Source organism: Marmota flaviventris, chromosome 11 (assembly GCF_047511675.1).
Source record: "Marmota flaviventris isolate mMarFla1 chromosome 11, mMarFla1.hap1, whole genome shotgun sequence".
Taxonomy (NCBI): domain Eukaryota; kingdom Metazoa; phylum Chordata; class Mammalia; order Rodentia; family Sciuridae; genus Marmota; species Marmota flaviventris.
In genome coordinates this window covers 34712762-34737864 of record NC_092508.1, presented here as the reverse complement: position 1 = coordinate 34737864, position 25103 = coordinate 34712762, and the positions used below count along the sequence as shown (strand labels likewise).

The window sequence follows — 25103 nt, the reverse complement described above, 5'->3', positions numbered from 1 at the left end:
GCAAATCCCCCAAAAAGAAAACAAGCTCTCTCAGAGTAATGCTCAACATCTTCAGAATCCTGAGTCCTCTTCATTCTTGAGATATGAAAGAAATCTAAATCAAATAAGAAAGGTCAAGGAGAGCAGAACGTCTTGGCTCCTTAGGCTAAGTGCCACCAGAAGACAAACTGACCTTGCAGGCAAATTACATCAGCCCAGATGTAATATGGGCTTTTCTGCTGCTCAAGGTCTAGCCACCTTGCTACCAGACCTCCTCATCATCTCAGAGGACCCTCTCTCACTGGCCCCACTTCTCCCTCCATATTTTCTGAGAGTAACCTGGTTTTTGAAAACCAAAGCAAGGAAACACTCTTGTCTGCTCCCAGCCTTTGTCCCATTCCTCCACCAAGGTCCTGGCCAAGAAACCACAGACCAGACTACCCTAAGGGAAGAAAGAAGAAATATCAGTACAAAAAGCTTTGGTGAATCATTCAAAATATAATGTTAATTCACATCCATCTAAAACACACCAAGAAAGCCCAAGTGAAAAGGAGCAACCGTGTCACTGTCCCCAAGCCCATCTACAAAGATTTTGGTCATTTTGTTTTGGCTTTGAGTTAAAACAAGATGACCCAGAGGCAGGATTAGAGAATCCTAGAGGGCAACCAGGGACTTTGGTCTTCAGGACTTTACCTGAGAAGGAGAACAGGAGATTTTAACTGCTAGATATCCTGGTGTCCTGGAACATTTTTATCAGCTACTCTCAGGAGCACCTACACACAAAGAATTGCTGTGGGGGAGTTCAACCCAATAATCCAGATGCACTCCACTATAGGGGGCATTAAAGCCAGAAAGGGAGAACATGCGTGCATGGCCTGTGTGTGTGTGTGTGTGTGTGTGTGTGTGTCTACACAAATTAGTCCTAAAAGAACTGTACATTTCTAACTGCCAGTTGTACCTCTCTCAGGGATTGGGTGAGGCCGGAATGTTCTTGGGATCCTCTGTATTGTTTGCCATATATGATGCAGTGACTGCTGCCCGTGGAGAGAGGGGGCTGAGCAAGACCTTTGCCATAAATAGCCCAGCAACTCCTGAATTGATTCGGATGACTTGTGTGGATCAGTTTACTGACACGGTAAGGGAGGTTCCTGTAGGAATTGCTCCTTACAAGGGTTTTCAGGTCCTTGGTTTGGATTTGATAACAACGACAAAATTAAATGAAAAAAAATTTTTACTTCCACGTACCACTTCCAATATGCTTCAAAGCAATTGCAAAGTGAGCAAATCTCTTCAAATAACGATTGAATTATTTCAGACCCAAAAGATAAACACACTGAGCCAGTGCTAATAGAAGATGGATGTGGTAGGTTGCATCTTTAAACACTTTATCAAAATGCAGTTGGAGTAGCATTTTGATTAATTCAGTAACCAAATCATATTTACTAGATATCAGATCTGGTCTATTACACAGAATGTATTTGTTAAGTAAACTAAGAAAAATAATTTAAATGAAAAATATCAGGTCCCTGGACACAACTTGATTTGCCTTATAATCACACAGTAATAAAACACAATTTCATTTGCCATTTGCTAAAAATATATCTCAAATTATCATCAGAAAGCATTTCTCTATTGAACTGCTTACTGCAGCATGAGTCTATCATATAAAATTAGATTGCACGTCATGCTTTGGAAATTACAGGGGCTTTGAATAAGATGCATCTTGTCCCAAACATAAGTCTAGGAGGATAAGGAGGTTTATGATTCAAGAATTGAAACAAATAGGAAAATTACATAATTTTGATAATGATAAAATATACATTGATTTTTCCCTTTTAAAAAAATATATTACTTTTAAATTATAACATTTTCCATGTAATAAAACTGTATTAAAAACTATCTTCCTTCTTTTGATCTTTTTTAGATTCCCAGAGATGACCCTTCAACATTTACACCTTGGTCCATCCATGTGTCTTAATCTTGTGTTTTCAAGAAAATGAAATAATATGTGATTAATCTTTTTTAAAAAGTCTCAAATCAAAGCAAAATATACCTTCACTTCTGACTGTCAAAGATAATTTTAGCATTTTAAAAATATTATCTGTGGCTTAGGTACCTGCATGATTATGTTTTAGGATGCGAATTTTCACCAAAAGTATAATGAAACTCAGAAATATAAATTCTAATTTTAGTTTTTATTATCCTAAATATCTATATCACCATGATTTTAAAACATGGTAGAGTTTTCATTAACCTGGAACAACCCAAGAGAGACTACTCATGCTTTATTCTTCAGAAATCTGCTCAAAGCAGATTAAAATCTGTAAAATCATTCACACCAAAAACTATCAGGACTGGATTCCCCCAATGTCTCCTAAAAATAGCCAGCTCACATGTTAAAAAAACCCTGGTTTGCAGTGCTTGCCACTTCCCATGGTATAAATATTCCCACAATGGCAAATTCCAAGCCACCACTTTAGGAATCTAAATGTGGAGTTGGAAAGAAATGCTCATAATCAGCTCTTGTGAGTAGCTAAAGGCTGTTTCCAACACTGCATGTCCACCACAGTCCCAAGGCTCCTGTCAGTCCCATGTGATCTATTTAGAAGGGGCTTTAGGAAGAAGAAGCTACCCTGGTTTGGATGAAGTTTGTCACCAGTTCATGTGCTGGAAATTTAGTCCCCAGTGTGGTGGTGTTGAGGTAGTAGAACCTTTAAAAGAAAAGGCCTAGCAGAAGGTTATTGGGTCAAGACCACTAGTGTGAAGGGATTAATGCTGACCTCAAGGAATGGATTGGGTCTCATAGAAGTGGACGAGTTTCCACAAGAGCAGTTTCCTAAGAAACAGTGAGCTTTGCCCCTCCTCACTTCTTGATTCCTCTCTGGCCATGTGATCCTTTGCACAAGCTACCAATATGTGATGCCATCTGCCATGTTGTGACATAGCAGAGACCCTTACAAGATGCAATCATCCAGAACCGTGAGCCAAAATAAAAACCTCTTTTCTTTATAAAGAACCCAGCCTTGGGTATTTTTTATTGCAACAAAATACTAAGACTAAGGCACTATTCAAAGCCTCCAACTGGTGTGTACCCACCATGAGCCATGTACATGGTACTGTATCTTCCTACCTGGAAGGTCACACTGAGTAAAAGAAAATGATCTCAAATCACTCTTGAGTCCCTTGTTTTAGATTAGTGTCTGAAAGGTGAAATCAGAACCACTTTCCTTTTGCCATCAAAGGGGCACAAAGTCCTCAAGAGTCTTTTTTGGTTATTCCCTAGCTATTTTACATTGCATTTTCCTGCAGAAACGCAGTCTCATGCCAGTTATGGATTTTTAGTTTACTGTGAGGTTTGAAAACACAAATAAACAAACTAAATCACTTCTGAGGGATCTGTGCAATAAGTATTAAAGCTCTGCATTTATTCAAGCTCTGTATACATTAACTTATTAATGTAATTTTGCAGTGGGAGGGTAAATGAGTAGCAATTGCTTATATGTGCATGAGATCAAATCAGAAGAAGAAAGGGCTGATAGTAGAAATAAAGGTTTGTTTTTTTTTTAAAGAGAGAGAGAGAGGAGAGAGAGAGAGAAAGAATTTTAATATTTATTTTTTAGTTATTGGTGGACACAACATCTTTGTTTGTATGTGGTGCTGAGGATCAAACCCGGGCCGCACGCATGCCAGGCGAGCACACTACCGCTTAAGCCACATCCCCAGCCCAGAAATAAAGTTTTTTTCCAAAAAAAAAAGGAACAAAGGCAAGTGTCTCTTCTTCCAAGAGAAGTGTGTATGTGCATGCTCATATGCACCCTTGTACAAACTTAAGTGTGTACTTGAATTCATGCAATAATCTAGATTGCCTAGAACTTAATACACAAAAACACATGAGAAAATAATAAAAAATAAAAGTTCACTGGAAATATATTTTCTGTAATAAAATTGGAAGACATGTTTGTCACAAAAAAATTAACTATAAAACTATTATATTTCATAGACTAAAGGGGCTAGGACCCTGGTAACTCAGAAATTGAGTTTTTATAAAATAAGTCTGATCATTCCAACAGTATAGAATTAACTGGAAGAATTGAGATGAGAAGTAGTTACAATACTGGTATGTTTTTAAACAATAACAAGTTTCAAACACAGGATTAATATTCTTATGCCTTAAAATTAAATTACTAATTAATAATATCTATTATGTTACATAATTAATCCATATTATTGATTGACATAAATATATGTCATTGTCTAATTTTAAAGTTATTGCATTGATAGTTGACTTTAAATTTAAGATGTAATTTTTTAACCAGTGGACTCAGCAAATGATCAAGGACTCCCAGAGATAAAAGCATATAATCCTAACTCTGGGCAAACTCTTAATGCTTATTACTTGTAGAAAATTATCATTCCTACTGCTTCATTTTGGAGCCAGTAAAATTTTGTCAAAAGAGAAATTCTACATGGCACTTGCTACATGTACAGTGCTTCTCTTTTCATATTCGTGGGCCCAAGGATGTCTTACTTCTCCTGGACAAAAGTTCACAATTAAACAGTTTTGTATCACCTTATGGAAACAAGGAAAATGGAGTTGAGTGAATACTGGTAAGGATGGATTTGATTTCAGTTTAGCACCGCGAACCTGCAGATGCTCAGATTTGGGGAATGGTCAAGAAGAAGGCTGGAGCATGGCTCCACAGAGATCTCTGTTGTTTCCTTTAAGGAAAAATCTTAAATCCTCTGCACTTGATATGTTCAGTGATGTAAATTGGCCAATATTCTTTACACTACCAGGACACACAGTATTGCAGGTTGAGTTCTCCAGACACTGAGAAAGAGTTTGGGAAGCAGGACTTTTCCTAGAAATTGATACCCAGTAAAGAAAAGTTGAAAATGCAGAATTGGGCAGAGAAAGAGATTGAATTGCAGTGCAGTCCCCCAAAATACCATGAACCCAGCAGGGAGCGCTGGAGCAAGTAGTGCTCCACTGAGTTACAGACTGCAATGTACCTCCACATCACTCACTGGCAGGGCTCCCTCAGGAAGGGCACAACCTTGAGGAAGGAGGCTCTCCACCTTCAGGAGCTGGAGGCCCATGCTGACCCCACTCCCCAGCTGGGCCCAAGTGTTCCTTCAGGGATCTGGTTGGCTCACCTCCACATCTACCACCCAGACCTATCAGTTATTCTTCCTGATTTGCCAGTTTATTATTTACATGCATATAAGTATCAAATCGCAGTTATACTTTGGATGAATTACTTTTATAGAAAAGATTAATTTTACATTCAAAGAAATGCACAATACATATGAATATGTATTGTTTTTTGAATATGTTTTTCTATTGAATATATTTTTCTACCTTAAGTCAGTACTTGCCCCAGAAATTCTATGTCCTAAATTTACTATATTCTTTCCTTACTCATTCAAAAGTATTCTATTAAATTCATTACAGCACACTGTGTAGGGTGCTGTTATTTATTACAAATAAAACTACAGAGCAAGTAGTTCTTCTTGAGATTCATTATCTGAAATTGACACTAATTAAAAAATTGACTCTGTCCGTATAAAAAAGTGACCAAGTGGAAATGTTAAAGATGATGACTATCTGCAGAGCTCTACACACCCAAGCCCTGAGTTAACAAAGATGGCCTGAAATCAGCATTGTAAGAAAGCAAAAATTTATTCTAAAAGATCACAGGAATACCCAAGGGTACTTCCAATGTTAATAGATGTTTAATATCAAATATTTCTCAAAAATTATAGTCGGGGCTGGGGATGTGGCTCAAGCGGTAGCGCGCTCACCTGGCATGCATGCGACCTGGGTTCGATTCTCAGCACCACATACAAATAAAGATGTTGTGTCCGCCAATAACTAACTAACTAAATAAATATTAAAATTCTCTCTCTCTCTCTCTCTCTCTCAAAAAAAAATAAAAAATATATAGTCAAAGAACTTTGGTCATCAGGCCAATCATTTGATTCACTTGCTAAGGAATATTCTATGACACTTACTGCTTGCCATATATTAAATTCATATACACAGTAGACTATATTTTTAGGTCCTTCTTTAGTTTAATTGATCTAGTTATCTGTCCTTATACTAATACTATATTAGTGAATACCATAGTAAGTGCTCCCTTGATCTTCTTGTTTTTCAAATTCATCTTCATTATTTGGTCTCATACCCCCCGCCCAAAAATCATTTTATCCAATTACCTCTAAAAACTTAGGTAGGTAGAATTCTAATTAGAATTGTATTGAATTTAAATATTAACTTTAAGAGAATAGCCGTGTGTGTGTGTGTGTGTGTGTGTGTGTGTGTGTGTGGTGCTAGGAATTGAACCCAGGGCCTTGTGCATGTGAGGCAAGCACTCAACAAACTGAGCTATATTCCCAGCCCAAAAATTGCCTTTTTATATTAACTTTTCATTAAAGAAAATTTTGTCTTTCCATTTATGTAGATTTTGTCTCGTGAGTAGATCCTATTAATTTTTTGGAAGAGGAGAACTAAATTTGTTTTTACATGATCTATGTTTTGGAGCTATAAATTTTCCAATATTTATGTTATAACCATTCACTAGATTGTTTCTTTCTCCACTGATGTTTATATGAATTTATATGTTATTTCACTTTTTCATTATTTTGTTTTATCCATTGCAACCTCCAAGGATATGTTACACAATACGAGAGAAAAGGAACTTTATCATTCCCACTTGACTTTCTACAATTTATATTGTACCTTCCCAATTAACCTGCTCTTATCTGTTTAGACTTCCTCTTCTCCTCACTTTTTCTGTCTAATCTCAAATTTTAATCAGAACAGAATTGGTTTTTTGCTTTGCCTTTAAGGATAGTATTATTTATTGGTTTTTCTAAGTAATCTGATTTCATTAATTTCTTCCTCTTCTCTGTGATTTGGAGTTTTTCTTGAGAATAGCTTCTAAATCTTATCCAGTAATTTAACATAATCTATTTATTTGACCACAGTTCTTCTTCTCTGTTTTTAATGTAATATACCAAGCCAGATTTAATAATTCTGATATTTAACTTGATATTGAATCACTGATATTGAATCACTCTTGTGTCCCAGAAATAATTTTTTACTGAATATATTATCCCTTGATATATTACTGGACCTGATTTTCTAGTATTTTACTTAAAATATAAGTGGGATTCTTCTACAGTGTTTTCTAATATCTTGAGTTGTATTAAAATTATTAAGTTTATAAAATGAATTAGGCAGAATTTCCCTTTATATATGCCAGGGAGAGTTTAAATACCCTTGTCATTAACTTAATGATTGATTATACAAAATTCATCTATAAATCATTTGTTCCTGCTTCTTTGTTGAACAATAGGATTTAAATCTTTCATCCTGCCCTTCATGATTTCTTATTCTGCTGTCTTGCTCTGTACAGAGATATATTTCCTGCACTTTGTTTTCCAGGTCACTAATTGGGATTTCAAACATGATCATCTCATCTACTGAATTGTTCTTTGGCTGGTCTATTTTACTCCAGAAATATTTTACTCCAGGAACTGCAGTTTAATATTCTTTTTAAAATTCAGATTGACAGTTGTCTCCTCCCACAGTTCTCTTGTGCTAGGTGTGTGTCCCACCTATTTTGACTGATCCTCCCTCTGCTCTTGGACCTGTATTATTTTCCCAGGGCTGCCCTAGCAGCTAGTATAACTTAACACCACAGAAATGTATTCTCTCCCAGGCTTAGAAGCCTGGAATCAAGGTATCAAGCTTCTTTAAAAGGCTCTAGGAAAGAACCTTTGTGCATCTTCCTGGCTTGTGGTAGTTGCCAGCAATCCTTGCCACATTATGGCCTGCAGACACATCACTCCATCTCTGCCTCTATCTCACCATCTTCCTTCCTGTGTATCCATCTGTCTCCAAATTTCCATCTCTCTTGTATGATACCCATCATTGGATTCAGGGGTCGCCCCAATCCAGTATAACTTCATCTTAACTTGATGACATCAATAAAGACCCAATTACCAAATAAGATTGCATGGAGAACACAAGGCTCCCTAAAAGGCCCATTAAATTTGTTTTCATCTGTCAGCTCACTGGGCTTCAGCTTAGATTAGAGTACCCTAAGAACCACAACCACAGGCTGTAGAATAAAAAATGCTCCTAATCCATCCTCATCCTCAGCAGAGTAGAAGCTGGAAGGCTGCCAGGGCCCTGTGAGGCAAATAGAGGAATCCCCCTAGCCTTGGGACTCTCCCACTCCTCACACTCAACAAGTCTCAGGGTCAAGAAGGGCTCAGGCACCGCTTTTGGCACTACTGACCTACTTACACCAATGTCAAGATTTCTCTCCATGTTTCACCCCCATCCAAGGACCAAGCTCTCTCCAGATTCACTGTTCTCAGGCTGCTGATCTCCAGGTACTCCCTCAGCCTATGGAGAAGAATCCTCTCCCACAAAGCCTAGAGCCTCACTGGCACCCAGCTTCACATAGACTCAGTAGAGGTAGAAAGGTTAGAGCCTGGAAGGGCAGAGAAGGGATCTCATGGTCAGAAGAGTGGAGAGGGAAAGGCCTGGAATATGGGTATTTAATGATCAACCCAAACCCTCAAGGTCCTAAAAAGTGCTCACTGTCTGCTTGCCTTTGTTCCATCTTTGGATTTCAAATAACTCAACACAGAAGGCCATACCCAGTGACACCAAAGACTACTACCAGTACTTTTCCATTTATATCAGTGAGCAGAATGTGTTACTTCTTCCCCCACACCCCAGGAAGAAGGCCTGTTTGAATTGGAGGGGAGGGTAAGTGTCATTTCCAATATTAATTCTTTTATTAGCTAACAGGGATCTTGGATGTAAATCATAAGTCCTCTTTTATAACAAACATCTGAGCACCTGTTAACATGTGGAGTTTCTCTTGCCCACTGGAATAATCCATTTAAAAGTGAAGAAACTTGTTCTTCCTTCTTCATTAAAGGAAAAAAAGAAAAGAAAGAAAACAAAAGTGATTGCTTTTTGCCATTGTCTTGAGTAAGATCTGAGAGTCAGAGGTCATGGCAGAAACTGCAGCTCACCCTCCTGCTTTACTTCCCACAGCCTTTGTTCACTCTGAAGTGGATGTTTTCCAAGCTAAGCTCCCCAGAGCCCTGGGGGTTTCTTAAGGGAAAGAAAGCCAGAGGCTTGAGACCTCACTCCCCATCTCCTCAGCTAGAACAGCCACCTTTTTGTTTCATCTGTTTACACTTCACAAGATTTCACTCAAACAAAGGTTTCCTGGACCAAATAAGTTTGAAAAACATTTTTTCAAAGGCAATGCAGGATCAGTTTTCAGTTTCACAGCAATTAATGCAATTGGTTCCCTAATCCAAAGTACTTTTATATAACCTAAATCTAATACCATTAGCCAACGTTAGTACTCCAAAACTGTTTTTCTACTCTAAATGCTTGTATTTTATGTCGATGATGAGAGATATTTTCCTGTGGCTGCTTTGGGAACACCATGGTTCATGCTTTCTGGTCTCTGTCAGCATTCAGCTCCCATCAATGGTGACTATGGGCCCTTTGTGTGTAAAAGCTGCTCTCTTTTAGAGGGAAGCATGAAGTGGTGAACAGATTGTGAACCCTTAAAAACAGCCACTGTGGGGTTGAGGGCATTCAGACTAATGCCCTCAAACTAATGCCCTTAAATCGAAGTGACCGCATACTGTGTCACCACGTGCTCCTTTCTCTCTCTCCTCATCCTGCTTCCCTTCTGGGCTCAATTCACAGGGAATTAACTCCTGTTCATCTTTCAGGCCTAAATGTGCCTTTCTCAGATGGATTCCCTGGTCCTTATCCCCAAAACAAGGCTAGTTTCTCTATTTTGTGTTTGTCAAAGGCTTAAATGTTGAATTATCTGCTATGGTCTTGTGAAACCCTTCAGAGAAAGGAAATGGGTGGATCTGCTGTCCTCTGTACCTCTGCCACTTAGCAAAGTCTGGTGCAAGGCAGATACACAATGTCTAGCAAATTAGTTCATCACTAATTTCTCCTTCTTTCAAAGTATCTTGGGTCATCAGTCAAGTACTTATTCACCCCTGCAATGAATATGTTATCATTCACCCTGGCCACTGTGGGGGATACAAGTAGCTATTGTATACACTAAGGTTCTAAGTAGAGAAATACCAAGTTAAAGTGGAAAGACAATTAGAAAAATAGTTTGGCTAGATTGTGATTTTTGTTGTTGTGTTTTGCTTTGATTTATTTGGTTTTTATGTGTGTATGTGTAGTTGTTTTGGTTTTTGCTTTGCTTTGCAGAGCAAGAGCATTCTGAGGCCAGAAACAGGGACAAACTGTAGAGGACTTAGGTCTGAGTTTGGACCTTATGTTCCAAGCCACAGAGAGCTACTGGGGGTTTTTTGAGCAGGAGGAAAATGATCAAAAAGGCTAACTCAAAGGTCTTGACTCACTCACAACATGATCTACAACTTCTCATAAACCTATTGTTAATTTATTCAGCCACTTGTTAATACATGTGAAACACTTAATACATGTGAAATACACACTTGTACAATAGGTACACTAGGCGTGGTATGCCTGAGGACCTGGCATTAGAATTATAAAGAAATTTGAAAGCTTCAGCTCATTTGATTAGGAGTGTTTTCTGGAACACCTCTGTGGTGAGAAAGATGCTAAAACCCTACCCGGGCCATCTGAGAAAGAGATCTTCCCCATTAGCCAGGGCAGAGGGATGCCAGATGCCTGTGGTTTCTAGCCTGACACGCTATCATGTAATGAGTGTTCTTAGCATAAAGGGATTGCTCCAATGAGGGTTCCATGACCTCATGAAGGAAGTGTGGGGAAGAGAGGTCTTGCCACCTCTCCTGAGCATCTACTTGCTTCATAACCTGCAATGCCAAGTCTTGGGCATGACTTCAGCTAAAAGAACAAGGACTGCTGGATTTTATCTGTAGACAGCTCATTGGAGATGTTCAGAGAGGTTAGCCTGGTATGTTCTTCTGATAAAGGGTCTCTATGTATACTTAGAGGTATTTCAACCCAGGAGATCTTGGTTTTGGTTCCTGCTTTACCTCTTACTCCTGCATGACCCTGAGGTGACCACTCTGGCCCATGGGCCTTAGTTTATTCATGTACAGTGGCTGACTAGACCACTGTTTTCCAGCAGAATGATCACAGGGGTGGGGAGAAGGAGTGCAGAGGGGCTGGGTGGATGCAGCACCCCACCCCTCCCCTTCCACTAGGGCACAGGCTGTACTTGTTCATATGTTTTCCTCTGAGGGGACATTTCCCAGGGTAGAATAAGGAACAAGTTGAGCAAGTGTGAGGTCTCAGGAAGCGCACCCCACACTCCGAGAAGAATGAAATCCATCCAGGATATGTTCCTAGGCTAGAGGTGACATTGCAGAGGGAGGTTGGGCCTAGAATATTGTTTTTCACATTGATGGTTTTCAAACTAATGCCCTCAAACTTCAGGAAAAGCTAGAAAAGGTGTGGGCTGTGTGCCGAGCCAGCTTCGAAGCCAGGGTTAGTAGGAGTGAGGCACAGGATTAGAGGCCAAGCCCTCAACATAAAAACCCCAAAGCAAGGAAGTCTCCACCTCCTGCCCTCCCCTCTGAGGCTCCAGCCAGCCTGCTTCCATGCAGGGAGAGATGCCAGTTGCTGGTCCTAAATCCTTTCCACTCACTTCTGTGGCTGGTGCCAGAGAGCACTCCCCATAGAACTGTGAGCGGAGCATCAGCAGGTGCCATGCCTTACCCATCGAGATCGGATGCGTTGGTTTTCTTTGTGAACGGGAGGAAGGTGAGTGTTGGGTGTTACTCCCTGGCTTGCAGAGGTAAGCCTGCTACAGGGCCTGAAACCGCCTGTTCCCCTCTCAGTCAGGGCTTGGCTCTAGCAGTTCCGTGGGCTCTGCCATTTACTGCATGACCTTACCCAAGGAGCTTTGCCTCCCTGAGTCCTCACTTGTGGAATCTGTTTCTTGGGGCTTTTGTAAAGATGAAAAGAGAGCCACTCCTTCATTGCTTAGGATCCCACAAAGTGCTTATATAACTGAGTCTGAGACACGAAGGACTTTCTCCAATAACACATCTTCATCTTCAGACTCAGGAGGATAAGAAATGGAGCTTGCTTTATCTTTCTATTTACCAACTTCATTTTTCAGTTGAGTCCCCTTTAAACAGAATCGGTCAAAGTGTAATCTCCATCAGTTTAGTGTCCCCCTCTCTCCCTGGGTGTAGCCGAGTTCCAGAGGGAACCTATGTGACAAAGGCAGGGTCTCCTGGTTGCCACTTTTCCCTAACATCCTCCCCTCCTGTCCTCACAATCCATCCACACAGACCACTACCTGCCCTCAGCGCCCTCTGCCAGGCCCTGTCATGAGTCTGTATCTCTCGAGGGCCCACAGCTTCTCTCGGGCCTTGTCCCCTCTCCTCCAGGGCCTCTCTGACCTCCAATCCCACATTCTTCACTGGGGATTGGTGTGTCTCCCCCACCTACACACACACCTCTGGGCTTGGCCCAAGAAAGGAAATAGAATATGGAGCCCCTAACGTCTCATCGTTTGCCTAAGAACTCTCTCTCCTGTATCAAATCTTCCCAATCAGCAACCACCGTGTACTTCCAAAACAATCCACAAGCTGAGCCCTACCTGCTCTGCCACTGGCCTTGGCTTTGGAGACTCAAAAGCCAGAGGCAGCTCCTTCCTCCTCATGCTGCTCTGTGTCCTTTCAGAGTAAAATAGCTGCAGTCAGAACAGAATAAGTCCAGGGTTAGAGGTGGTGGGGGTGAGAGTGTTAGGTGATAAAAAATAGGATCCCACCACATTCTCAATAAGTGTTTTAAAGGACTTAGGGTGGTATAGGGGCAGGCAGAGGGGGACTTCTTCCCTTGGATAGGTGCCCCTGGAATCCAGAAAGCAGCTGAATTTTAATACCTCAACTTGGAAGCACCTTTCTATAGTTCCTTATTCTTTGAGGTCTAAAAAAGTATATGTCTTCCTTTTGGGGAAAAAGGAAGAATCTAACACTGACACCCACTGGATCTTCTCTTTCTCTATACAACAGAATGGCCGTTTTCTGGACACCCCAAGACAAAGTCAAAAGGAATATCCCAAGATACACAAGTGGGAAAGAGGCACCAAAAAGGACCCTCATGACTTCTGAGTGCCAACACTTCCACTTCCCAAGGGGAGGGATAGAGGAAGTCTAGTGTCCCACCAGAAACACCCTGGGCCCTGAGCAAGGTGTCAAGGCTCACTGTGGGGCCACCCTGCTGTTGAGTACAGTAGGTTGAATTGAAGATTCCACTAAGGTAGACAGTGGAGCAAATGTGAAGAATACAAGTCCAGGGACATTTGTAGACAGAAGTGGGTCTCAGTTTTTATCATGAAGATAAGAAAATGTGCATGAAAGGTGTCTGCCTTCAGACCATCAAAAAAAAAAAAAAAAAAAGTGCATGTCTAATATTATAGCCGAAGCCCTAAATCAAACAGACTGTAACAGACATTCCACTGGGTCACTGATTCAACCCCATAATAATATCTCTTCTGTTTTAACACAGGTGACAGAAAGGAATGCAGACCTAGAAGTGACTCTGCTGACCTTCGTATGAAAGAACTGAACCCTTTTTTTTTTTTAAAGAGAGTGAGACAGGGAGGGGGAGAGAGAGAGAGAGAGAGAGAGAGAGAGAGAGAGAGAGAGAGAGAGAGAGAGAGAGAATTTTAATATTTATTTATTTATTTATTTTTAGTTATCGGCGGACACAACATCTTTGTTTGTATGTGGTGCTGAGGATCAAACCCGGGCCACACGCATGCCAGGTGAGTGCGCTACCACTTGAGCCACATCCCCAGCCCAGAACTGAACCCTTTTTAGCTAAGTCCTGGCTGTGTCTGTTCCTTAAAAATTTAGCCATGTGACCATGGGAACTGATCACTTCCTCCATTCAGTTGGCCCTTGGCCCTTGCTATTTGTTTTTGGCCATGGTTTTAAGTTGGATCTCAGGTGAAGGAGGCTAGTTTGGAGAGGAAGAATTTTCCCAGAGGTGCTTATATTTGATTTAATAGCATGAAATAGAAACTAAGCTCTTCATTTCCTCACGAAGTAGTCCCTAGAGGGCTTTGCAGGTCCCCAGCAGAGTGTCATGTAATAAGAGCTCCTGTTACCTGCCCCTTCATGAAACCAAATTCTCCAGAATCAGTGAGACAGTGTCAGAGGAAAAGATTTTCTTTCCCTATACCTGCTTTCTGACACCAGACTCCTCCAGCCCCATTTTATATTCTGGAATCTACATCTTCACAATGGCCAACATATTTTAATTGGCAAATCTAATTGATCTCTTGGAGTTGCCAGAAAAATAAAAATAATTGAGAGAAATTTCAAATTGATGAAATTGGCCTCTACAATTTTGTTTATAAGCTCACAAGCTCACATGGTTTATAATTAGTTGTCAATATTTGAAAATTAGGGAATTCCATGTTTTAAAACAAAATCAAGATTTTTCAGCTTCTCATTGTGACTGGGAAACTGGCCAGTCCTGTGTGGCAATAGTATTGCTTAGAGCTCAGTAGGGACTGTGCCTAGTTCCCTTTGAGTTCAGGCTCTCCAGTCACACCCTTGCCACTGTATTTATTTGTGTGACATCTCTGGTTAAGCATTTGAGGCTATGTTTTAATTCAGATTAATAAACCCTATCATTAGGAAAAAATAGATAATAACAATAAAGAGTCAATGATTCTGAAGTGTTTTTAACCAGTCTAGTCGATTACATCCAGTTCCATTAAGTGTGTGAAACAGACCACAGGGAAAAGGATGAATGAGGCTGGGCCTAGATTCAGGATCAGACCTGGACCAATCCAGGGATGCTCAAGGAAAAAATAAAAAAGTAAAGATAGGAGTTTCCTCTGAAGATTCCTTGTTTTTAAATACAAGCTACTGAGCAAAACTCATAATACATTTACTAAAAATAAAGTTCTTCTCCTCCAATTACATGATTGGAGCCCAGAGGAAGACATATAAGAATACCCTATAATGAAATAGGATTTTTCAAAGTTTTTACATCATTATACCATGAGATGCTTGTGATAAACCTGTGACAATAAAGTAAATATTATGCCTCCTTCTGTGTAAAATTAGAAAATAGGCAAGGAAAAATTAAGTATTCCCATGTCACATAGCTAATAAGGTATGGAGTGGCCTTTAATAAGATCTGGAAGTAAGAGGATGACTTCACAGACCTGCAGCTCACCCCACAAAGACCCTAGGGAAGCAGTTAGCTATGGCTAGATGCAAAATGTTTGCCTTGGCAACTTTTCCTTGATCACCCCGACCTCCAGTAGGCCTCACAGGAAGCAAATATGCCTGTGGGACAGGAAGCTGTGGAGCCTGCACCATGATTGTGTCTAAGCATGATCCAGTATGCAAGAAGATAAGGTACCCACCAGACACTCAGAAGCCAGAGGAGGGCCTTGTTTATCTGCCTGGCTTGTGTTCTAATCTCACAACTAAGAAAGATTTTTGGATTCTTGTCTCAGACCCCTCTGAGAAATCCCATAAATGCTGGGAGGCATCCACTCAGATAATGCAAAGATGATTAATTTTACATATAATTTCAGGAAGATCATAAACCTCCCAAGGCTCATCTACATGCCCTAGGTTAAGAAATCCCAACTTAGGCCAATAACATATTTAACAGATGAGGAAATTGAGACTCAAAAAAATGAAGTGACTTGTTCAGGGTAGAACAAATAGTAGCCTGTAGAACAAGAACTTGAGCCCAGGAAGTCTAAAGCTAATTCTCTCTACTTTTGGGATGCCCCAACCCTGTAGAATAGGCATCTGGGCCACATTATAGAACTTGAGTTTTTCCAAATCCCATTGGCCCAAGAAATTAAGAGATGGTTTAGAACATAGGTCATTCAATATCATTTAAATTAACAAGCAAAAAAATACCCAAATGTGTAGCTGTGGGTAAAAGACCCATATCTTTTGCTTGCCTTTGCTTTTTATGAGGTCAGTGTCTCAATGGATATCTGTTGAAGTTCAATCACTCTCCTAGAGACCTTAGTCCATTCCTGTTGTTCCCAGGTGAGTCCATTCTAGGCCTAGGAAGTTTTTCTGAAGTTCAGAATGCCCATCTCCACCTTAAGGATCCTCAATCCTTGCAGATAGCACAGAGGCAAAGAGAGGACTGACTCTAACTTCTCCTTGCTGTCACCTCTCCAGTTCCCCAGCCTGTCAGAGCTGATTGATGGGCTTTGGAGGTTTTCTGCTTCCCTTCTGGCTCCAGTGTTCCCCATGAGGCAGGACTGTGTTTCTCCTCCTGGTTTTTTTCTTGTGTTTCTCATACAAAGACACTTCTCCATCACTGCATGTCTGGTGCCCATCTGCTCTCTGTATGGAACCGCTGTCACCACCGTGGAAGGCATTGGAAGCATCAAAACCAGGCTTCACCCCGTGCAGGTAAATATGCATCTCAATTTTCTCACTTTTTATCTTTATTGCTTTACCAAATGTTTCTTGACTGTACTGATTCTAGATTATGATCAAGTAAGTAGAAGGTTGGGATGTGCGTTGATCAGGGTAACAACATCTGTCCCTTGATTTAAAAGAAAACTGGAAATACATCCATGTTCTATTAGATGGTTATCCTTCTTGTTACTTTTTCTACCTGAATGATAAGCAGGATCATCAAAATACCAATTAATGACTATTGGACTATGATCTAGAATAGATACTACACACTGGCTTTTATTTGTAGAATAAATACCTCTGTAGATAAGAGGATAAAACTCAATATTGTTCCATGTGACACAGAGGTCTCAGGAGTACAATCAGAATTGAGGATGAGTAGGGTCTAAAAATAGCTTTGCTAGATTAGGAGTACAATCATTTTTCCAAATCCTAACCTGAAACCAGAAAAAGAGTTTGGATCCAAGAGTAATGACATGCATTGGCAGAGAACACATCAGTTCCTCTGTCAGTGTCCTAGAGGTTTGGGGGATCACAGGACCAAATCAACTGAGTCCTTTGAGGCAGAAGGAGCCACAAGGATCTCTGAGTTTAACCACATGAGAATCATTTACAAAATCAGCAAAGGTAAAGGATCCAAAGAGTCTGTTAGAGTCTACTAGATTAGGCAAGATGCTCACATCAGGTCCATAAACCCCAATCCTAGGATTACACTATATCCTGAGATCTAGAATAGGGCTTCCCAAGTTTACTGTTCCTAAAAATCACCTGGATGGTTGTTCAAGATGCAGATCCTGGGTCAAGAGGTTGGGAGCAGGGACCCCAAGTTCTGCACTTCCTACCAGCTCCCAGGGGAAACCAATACTATTGGACCACAAACCATCCTTTAATTAACAAGGATCTTAGCCACAGACCAAAATCCTTAAAAGTGTAATTTCGTCTGGGCCAACCCAGAAGAATTCAAAGAAGAAAGCAAAATGAGAGAAGATGGCGGCGAGGGGAGTGCATTGCCCCCGTGTGCTGCTTCACTGTGTGGGAGTATGACAAGTCAGGACGGCTAAAGGATATCTTGTTAGGAATTTCCAGCAATAGTGGGGTGCTCCGGAACCTGGAGGAAGGATTTCCATCGCACGAGGATCGGCTACGGGGACTCAAACGCGAGAGGTTTGTCGCACGGAGGGTAACACTGCTTATTCAGCAAATCGCCCCGCGGCTAGAGTCTGCAGCGCGCGCTGGGAAACGAGGAGATAGAGACGCAGGGATACAGCGCTGCAGTTTCTGCCAGCCGTGCAAGCACCGTACTCAGGGCTGAATTCTGGGTTTGAGACGGGGGAAGGAAGCGGTCCATCTCGGTTCTCCACACCGGTCAGAACACAGAGGAGGCCAGCAGCCACCATGTTGGAAAGCTGACGTCACCATCCCTGTTTTCGACTGACCGCAGCTCATTCAGCCATAGAACAGGTAATTTCAGGCTGCAATTCGCCTGTGGCTTGCAGACAGATTGCTAGGGTTCAGTGCCTGGGTGCTTCTTAGAACCTGATCTTATCGGAGCGAACACCGAGCGTGGGGCGGCCGAGATCCGGCTCCCGGAACCGTCCCGGAACCGCCCTGGCCCAGGGCTGCGGAGCCTGCGGAGGCTGCTTCTTGGACCCTGCTCCTATCAGAGCATACACCAAGCACTAAGCGGCCGAATTCCGGCTCCAGGAACTGAGCCCACGGGGACTGCTTCTTGGAGCCTACACTTATAGGAGCTTACACCGAGCACGGAGCGGCCGAGTTCCGGCTCCCGGAACTTCCCTGGCCCGGGGCTAGGAGCCCGCGGAAACTGCTTCTCGGTCCGGGTCCTGCTGAGGGCTGGTCAGGACTCACCCGTTGCTTTGGTTGCCCGGCAAGGGGAACGAAATGCTGCCATTCGCATAGGATACCAACATGGCAGAGATCTGATGTCATCAGAAAGCGGCAGAGGAGAGAACTTCATCAATACCAGCGGCGACATAAACAGTTGGTCTCCTGGTAGGGGGGGTGAGGCACAGACACCCGAGTCTCCTCAATTTGTCGTCGAGCCAGAGGGGAGGAGCCGGGCCGCCGCCAGCGCCCAGAGCAGGCCCAGCGGCTCGCCAGCGTGGTGACCGCGTGACCCCAATTGGAGAGGGGGCGGAGCGGAGCCGCCACCCGCACCCGCAAGGTGGGCAGACCCGCGACCCAGTGGTACATGGGCGTGGTAGGAGGGGCAGGGCAGAGCCGCCGTTCGCGCTTGCAAGGTAAACAGACCTGTGACAGCCTGGCGGGTCAGGCCCAGTGGCCTGCCAGTGTGGTACACACGTCACCCCAACTGGAGTAGGGGCAGAGGAGATCCTTCTCCCATGCCCGGATCAGGCCCGGCCGGTGTGGTGGTCACGTGACCCCAATTGGAGTGGGGGCGGAGCGGAACCGCCACAAGTGCCCGCAGGGTGAGCAGACCTGTGACCAACCTGCAGATCAGGCCCAGGGGTCCGCAGGCATGGTAGGAGGGGCAGGGCAGATCCGCCGCCCGCGCCTCCAAGGTAGGCAGACCTGCAACAGACCGGCAGATCAGGCCCAGGAGCCTGCCGGCGTGGTACACACACCACCCTAATTGGAGTAGGGGCAGAGCAGAGTCGCCGCCCGTGCCAGGAACAGGCCCAGCGTCCTGCAGGCGGGGCAGTCACGACACCCCAATTGGAGTAGGGGCAGAGCAGAGCCTCCACCCGTGCCCGAAAGGTGGGCAGATCTGCGACCGACCAGCGGGACAGGCCCAGTGGCCTGCCGGTACGACAGACACGTCACCCCATTTGGAGTAGGGGCAGAGTAGAGCCGCCGCCCGCGCCTGCAGGGTAGGCAAACCTGCAACCGACCGGCGGATCAGGCCCGGTGGCCTGCTGGCGTGGTACACTCGTCACCCCAATTGGAGTAGGGGCAGAACAGAGCCGCCGCCAGCGCCCAGAACAGGCCCAGTGACCTGCCGGCGTGGTAGCCACGACACCCCAATTGGAATAAGGAGAGAGCAGAGCCGCCGCCCGCGCCTGCAGGAAAGATACGCAAGCAGTATGAAAAGACAAGGAAAGAAAGGACCACAAGCAATGCAGGTCAACGCAACTTTAGAAGAGGTAACAGCTGCAGCAGATGGAATGTCAGATAAAGAATTCAGGATATACATGCTTCAGATGATCTGGAGTATCAAGGAAGACATTAAACAGCAAAATCAGACAATGAAAGATCACTTCGACAATGAATTATGCAAACAAATCCAGGAAGCAAAGGATCAACTATACAGGGAGATAGAGGTTATAAAAAACAAACAAACAGAAATCCTAGAAATGCAGGAAGCAATAAACCAACTTAAAAACTCAATGGAGAATACTACCAGCAGAGTAGAACACTTAGAAGATAGAACATCAGACAATGAAGACAAAGTATTTCAACTGGAAAAGAACATAGACAGCTCAGCAAGACTGTTAAGAAACCATGAGCAGAACATCCAAGAAATATGGGATAACATTAAGAGACCAAACTTAAGAGTCATTGGGATACAGGAAGGTACAGAGCTCCAAACCAAAGGAATGAGCAGTCTATTCAATGAAATAATACGAGAAAACTTCCCAGACTTGAAGAATGAGACAGAATCCCAAATCCTAGAAGCCTACAGGACGCCGAATGTGCAAAATCATAAGAGATCCACACCTAGACACATTATAATGAAGATGCCCAACATACAGAATAAGGAGAGAATTTTAAAAGCTACAAGAGAAAGGAAGCAGATTACATTTAGGGGTAAGCCAATCAGGATAACAGCTGATCTTTCAACACAGACTCTGAAAGCTAGAAGATCCTGGAATAACATATTTCAAACACTGAAAGAAAATGGGTTCCAACCAAGAATTGTGTATCCAGCGAAATTAAGCTTCAGGATGGAAGATGAAATTAAAACCTTCCACGATAAACAAAAGTTTAAAGAATTCGCAGCTAGAAAACCATCTCTTCAAAACATCCTCGCCAAAGCATCACAGGAAGAGGAAATGGAAAATAACAATGAAAACCAACAGTGGGAGGTAGGACAGTAAAGGGGGGGAAAATAATCAAAGAGGAAAACAAACCATGTTTAGTAACAGAAATAAACAAATATGGCTGGAAGAACAACCCATATCTCAATAATAACCCTAAATATTAATGGCTTAAACTCACCAATTAAGAGACACAGGCTAGTAGAATGGATCACAAAACAAGACCCAACAATATGCTGCCTACAGGAGATGCATTTGATAGGAAAAGACATACATAGGCTGAAGGTGAAAGGTTGGGAAAAATCATATCACTCACATGGACTTCGGAAACAAGCAGGAGTGTCCATACTCATATCAAATAAAATAGATTTCAAGCCAAAGTTAATCAAAAGGGATAAAGAGGGACACTACATACTGCTTAAGGGAATCATACACCAACAAGACATAACAATCATAAATATTTATGCCCCAAACAATGGTTCAGCTATGTTCGTCAAACAAACTCTTCTCAAGTTCAAGAGTCTAATAGACCACCATACCACAATCATGGGAGACTTCAACACACCTCTCTCGCCACTGGACAGATCTTCCAAACAAAAGTTGAATAAGGAAACTATAGAACTCAATAACACTATTAATAACCTAGACCTAATTGACATATATAGAGTATACCACCCAACATCAAGCAGTTACACTTTTTTCTCAGCAGCACATGGATCCTTCTCAAAAATAGATCATATATTATGTCACAGGGAAACTCTTAGACAATATAAAGGAGTAGAGATAATACCATGCATCTTATCTGATCATAATGGAATGAAACTGAAAATCAACGATAAAAGAAGGAAGGAAAAAGCATACATCACTTGGAGAATGACCAATAGGTTACTGAATGATCAATGGGTTATAGAAGACATCAAGGAGGAAATTAAAAAATTCTTAGAGATTAATGAAAACACAGACACAACATATCGGAATCTATGGGACACATTGAAAGCAGTTCTAAGAGGAAAATTCATTGCTTGGAGTTCATTCCTTAAAAAAAGAAAAAACCAACAAATAAATGATCTCATACTTCATCTCAAAATCCTTGAAAAAGAAGAGCAAAACAACAGCAAAAGAAGTAGAAGGCAAGAAATAATGAAAATCAGAGCTGAAATTAATGAAATCGAAACAAAAGAAACAATTGAAAAAATTGACAAAACTAAAAGTTGGTTCTTTGAAAAAATAAACAAAATCGACAGACCCTTAGCGATGCTAGCAAAGAGAAGAAGAGAGAGAACTCAAATTACTAGCATACGGGATGAAAAAGGCAATATCACAACAGACACTTCAGAAATACAGAAGATAATCAAAAACTATTTTGAATCCTTATACTCCAATAAATTAGAAGATAGTGAAGGCATAGATAAATTTCTTAAGTCATATGATCTGCCCAGATTGAGTCAGGAGGATATAGAAAACCTAAACAGACCAATATCAATTGAGGAAATAGAAGAAACCATAAAAAGACTACCAACTAAGAAAAGCCCAGGACCAGATGGGTATACAGCAGAATTTTACAAAACCTTTAAAGAAGAACTAATACCAATACTTTTCAAGCTACTTCAGGAAATAGAAAAGGAGGGAGAACTTCCAAATTCATTCTATGAGGCCAACATCACCCTGATACCTAAACCAGACAAAGACACTTCAAAGAAAGAAAACTACAGACCAATATCTCTAATGAACCTAGATGCAAAAATCCTCAATAAAATTCTGGCGAATCGGATACAAAAACATATCAAAAAAATTGTACACCATGATCAAGTAGGATTCATCCCTGGGATGCAAGGCTGGTTCAATATACGGAAATCAATAAACGTTATTCACCACATCAATAGACTTAAAAATAAGAACCATATGATCATCTCGATAGATGCGGAAAAAGCATTCGACAAAGTACAGCATCCCTTTATGTTCAAAACTCTAGAGAAACTAGGGATAACAGGAACATACCTCAATATTGTAAAAGCAATCTATGCTAAGCCTCAGGCTAGCATCATTCTGAATGGAGAAAAACTGATGGCATTCCCTCTAAAATCTGGAACAAGACAGGGATGCCCTCTCTCTCCACTTCTGTTCAACATAGTTCTCGAAACACTGGCCAGAGCAATTAGACAGACGAAAGAAATTAAAGGCATAAAAATAGGAAAAGAAGAACTTAAATTATCACTATTTGCAGATGATATGATTCTATACCTAGCAGACCCAACAGGCTCTACAAAGAAACTATTAGAGCTAATAAATGAATTCAGCAAAGTGGCAGGATATAAAATCAACACGCATAAATCAAAGGCATTCCTGTATATCAGCGACAAATCCTCTGAAATGGAAATGAGGACAACCACTCCATTCAAAATATCTTCAAAAAAAATAAAATACTTGGGAATCAACCTAACAAAAGAGGTGAAAGACTTATACAATGAAAACTACAGAACCCTAAAGAGAGAAATAGAAGAAGATCTTAGAAGATGGAAAAATATACCCTGTTCATGGATAGGCAGAACTAACATCATCAAAATGGTGATATTACCAAAAGTTCTCTATAGGTTTAATGCAATGCCAATCAAAATCCCAACGGCATTTCTTGTAGAAATAGAGAAAGCAATCATGAAATTCATATGGAAAAATAAAAGACCCAGAATAGCAAAAACAATGCTAAGCAGGAAGTGTGAATCAGGCGGTATAGCGATACCAGACTTCAAACTATACTACAGAGCAATAGTAACAAAAACAGCATGGTACTGGTACCAAAACAGGCGGGTGGACCAATGGTACAGAATAGAGGACACAGAAACCAATCCACAAAACTACAACTATCTTATATTTGATAAAGGGGCTAAAAGCATGCAATGGAGGAAGGATAGCATCTTCAACAAATGGTGCTGGGAAAACTGGAAATCCATATGCAACAAAATGAAACTGAATCCCTTTCTCTCGCCATGCACAAAAGTGAATTCAAAGTGGATCAAGGAGCTTGATATCAAATCAGAGACACGCCGTCTGATAGAAGAAAAAGTTGGCTACGATCTACATACTGTGGGGTCGGGCTCCAAATTCCTCAATAGGACACCCATAGCACAAAAGTTAATAACTAGAATCAACAAATGGGACTTACTCAAACTAAAAAGTTTTTTCTCAGCAAAAGAAACAATAAGAGAGGTAAATAGGGAGCCTACACCCTGGGAACAAATCTTTACTCCTCACACTTCAGATAGAGCCCTAATATCCAGAGTATACAAAGAACTCAAAAAATTAGACAATAAGAGAACAAACAACCCAATCAACAAATGGGCCAAGGACCTGAACAGACACTTCTCAGAGGAGGACATACAGTCAATCAACAAGTACATGAAAAAATGCTCAACATCTCTAGCTGTCAGAGAAATGCAAATCAAAACCACCCTAAGATACCATCTCACTCCAGTAAGATTGGCAGCCATTAGGAAGTCAAACAACAACAAGTGCTGGCGAGGATGTGGGGAAAAGGGTACACTTGTACATTGCTGGTGGGACTGCAGATTGGTGCAGCCTATTTGGAAAGCAGTATGGAGATTTCTTGGAAAGCTGGGAATGGAGCCACCATTTGACCCAGCTATTCCCCTTCTTGGTCTATTCCCTAAAGACCTAAAAAGAGCATGCTACAGGGACACTGCTACATCGATGTTCATAGCAGCACAGTTCACAATAGCAAGACTGTGGAACCAACCTAGATGCCCTTCAATAGACGAATGGATAAAAAAAATGTGGCATTTATACACAATGGAGTATTACTCTGCATTAAAAAATGACAAAATCATAGAATTTACAGGGAAATGGATGGCATTAGAGCAGATTATGCTAAGTGAAGCTAGCCAATCCCTAAAAAACAAATGCCAAATGTCTTCCTTGATATAAGGAGAGTAACTAAGATCAGAGTAGAGACGAAGAGCAGGAGAAGAAGATTAACATTTAACAGGGATGAGAGGTGGGAGGGAAAGGGATAGAGAAGGGAAATTGCATGGTAATGGAAGGAGACCCTCAGGGTTATACAGTGGAGGGGGTAGAGAGAGAGGAGGGGAGGGGAGGGGAGAGGTGGGGAGGGGGGAGGGTGGAGGATGGGAAAGGCAGCGGAGCACAACAGACACTAGTATGGCAATATGTAAATCAATGGATGTGTAACTGACGTGATTCTGCAATCTGTGTATGGGGTGAAGGTGGGAGTTCATAACCCACTTGAATCAAAGTGTGGAATATGATATGTCAAGAAATTTGTAATGTTTTGAACAACCCACAATAAAAAATAAAAAAAAAAAAGAAAGAAAGCAAAATGAGATTGACAGTAGATAGTATTCAAATTAATCAAGAAGAGGTAGCCTCCTGATCATCCTCCCTTGATGGGGTGTTCAAGAAAACTATTTTTGAAATTTATGCACACTCATTATAATTATTGATGCTGAAGAGTTCTTCTCTGGGAGTTGAAGGTGCACAGTATCTCAACTTGAAGGATTGAGCACTTGACCTTGAGAAGTGCCTATAATGATAGTCTACGGCTTCTGAGTGACTTCCTCCTAGAGCATCCTAGGAAAAGGGACACACAGACCCTGACAAAGGGGCTAGGGTACATTTGCT

General features: G+C 41.7%; 1 protein-coding gene across 1 annotated transcript in view; it reads left to right on the top strand.

Annotated features, from left to right (window-relative positions):
- LOC114083740 (aldehyde oxidase 4-like) overlaps window positions 1–1957 on the top strand; it is a 56986-nt gene extending 55029 nt beyond the window's left edge. The window contains exons 34-35 of the mRNA XM_071619369.1: window positions 947–1114; window positions 1904–1957. Coding sequence (XP_071475470.1) covers window positions 947–1114; window positions 1904–1957 — 222 coding nt within the window. The remainder of the gene's footprint in view (window positions 1–946; window positions 1115–1903) is intronic.
- The last annotated feature ends 23146 nt before the right edge of the window (window positions 1958–25103 follow it).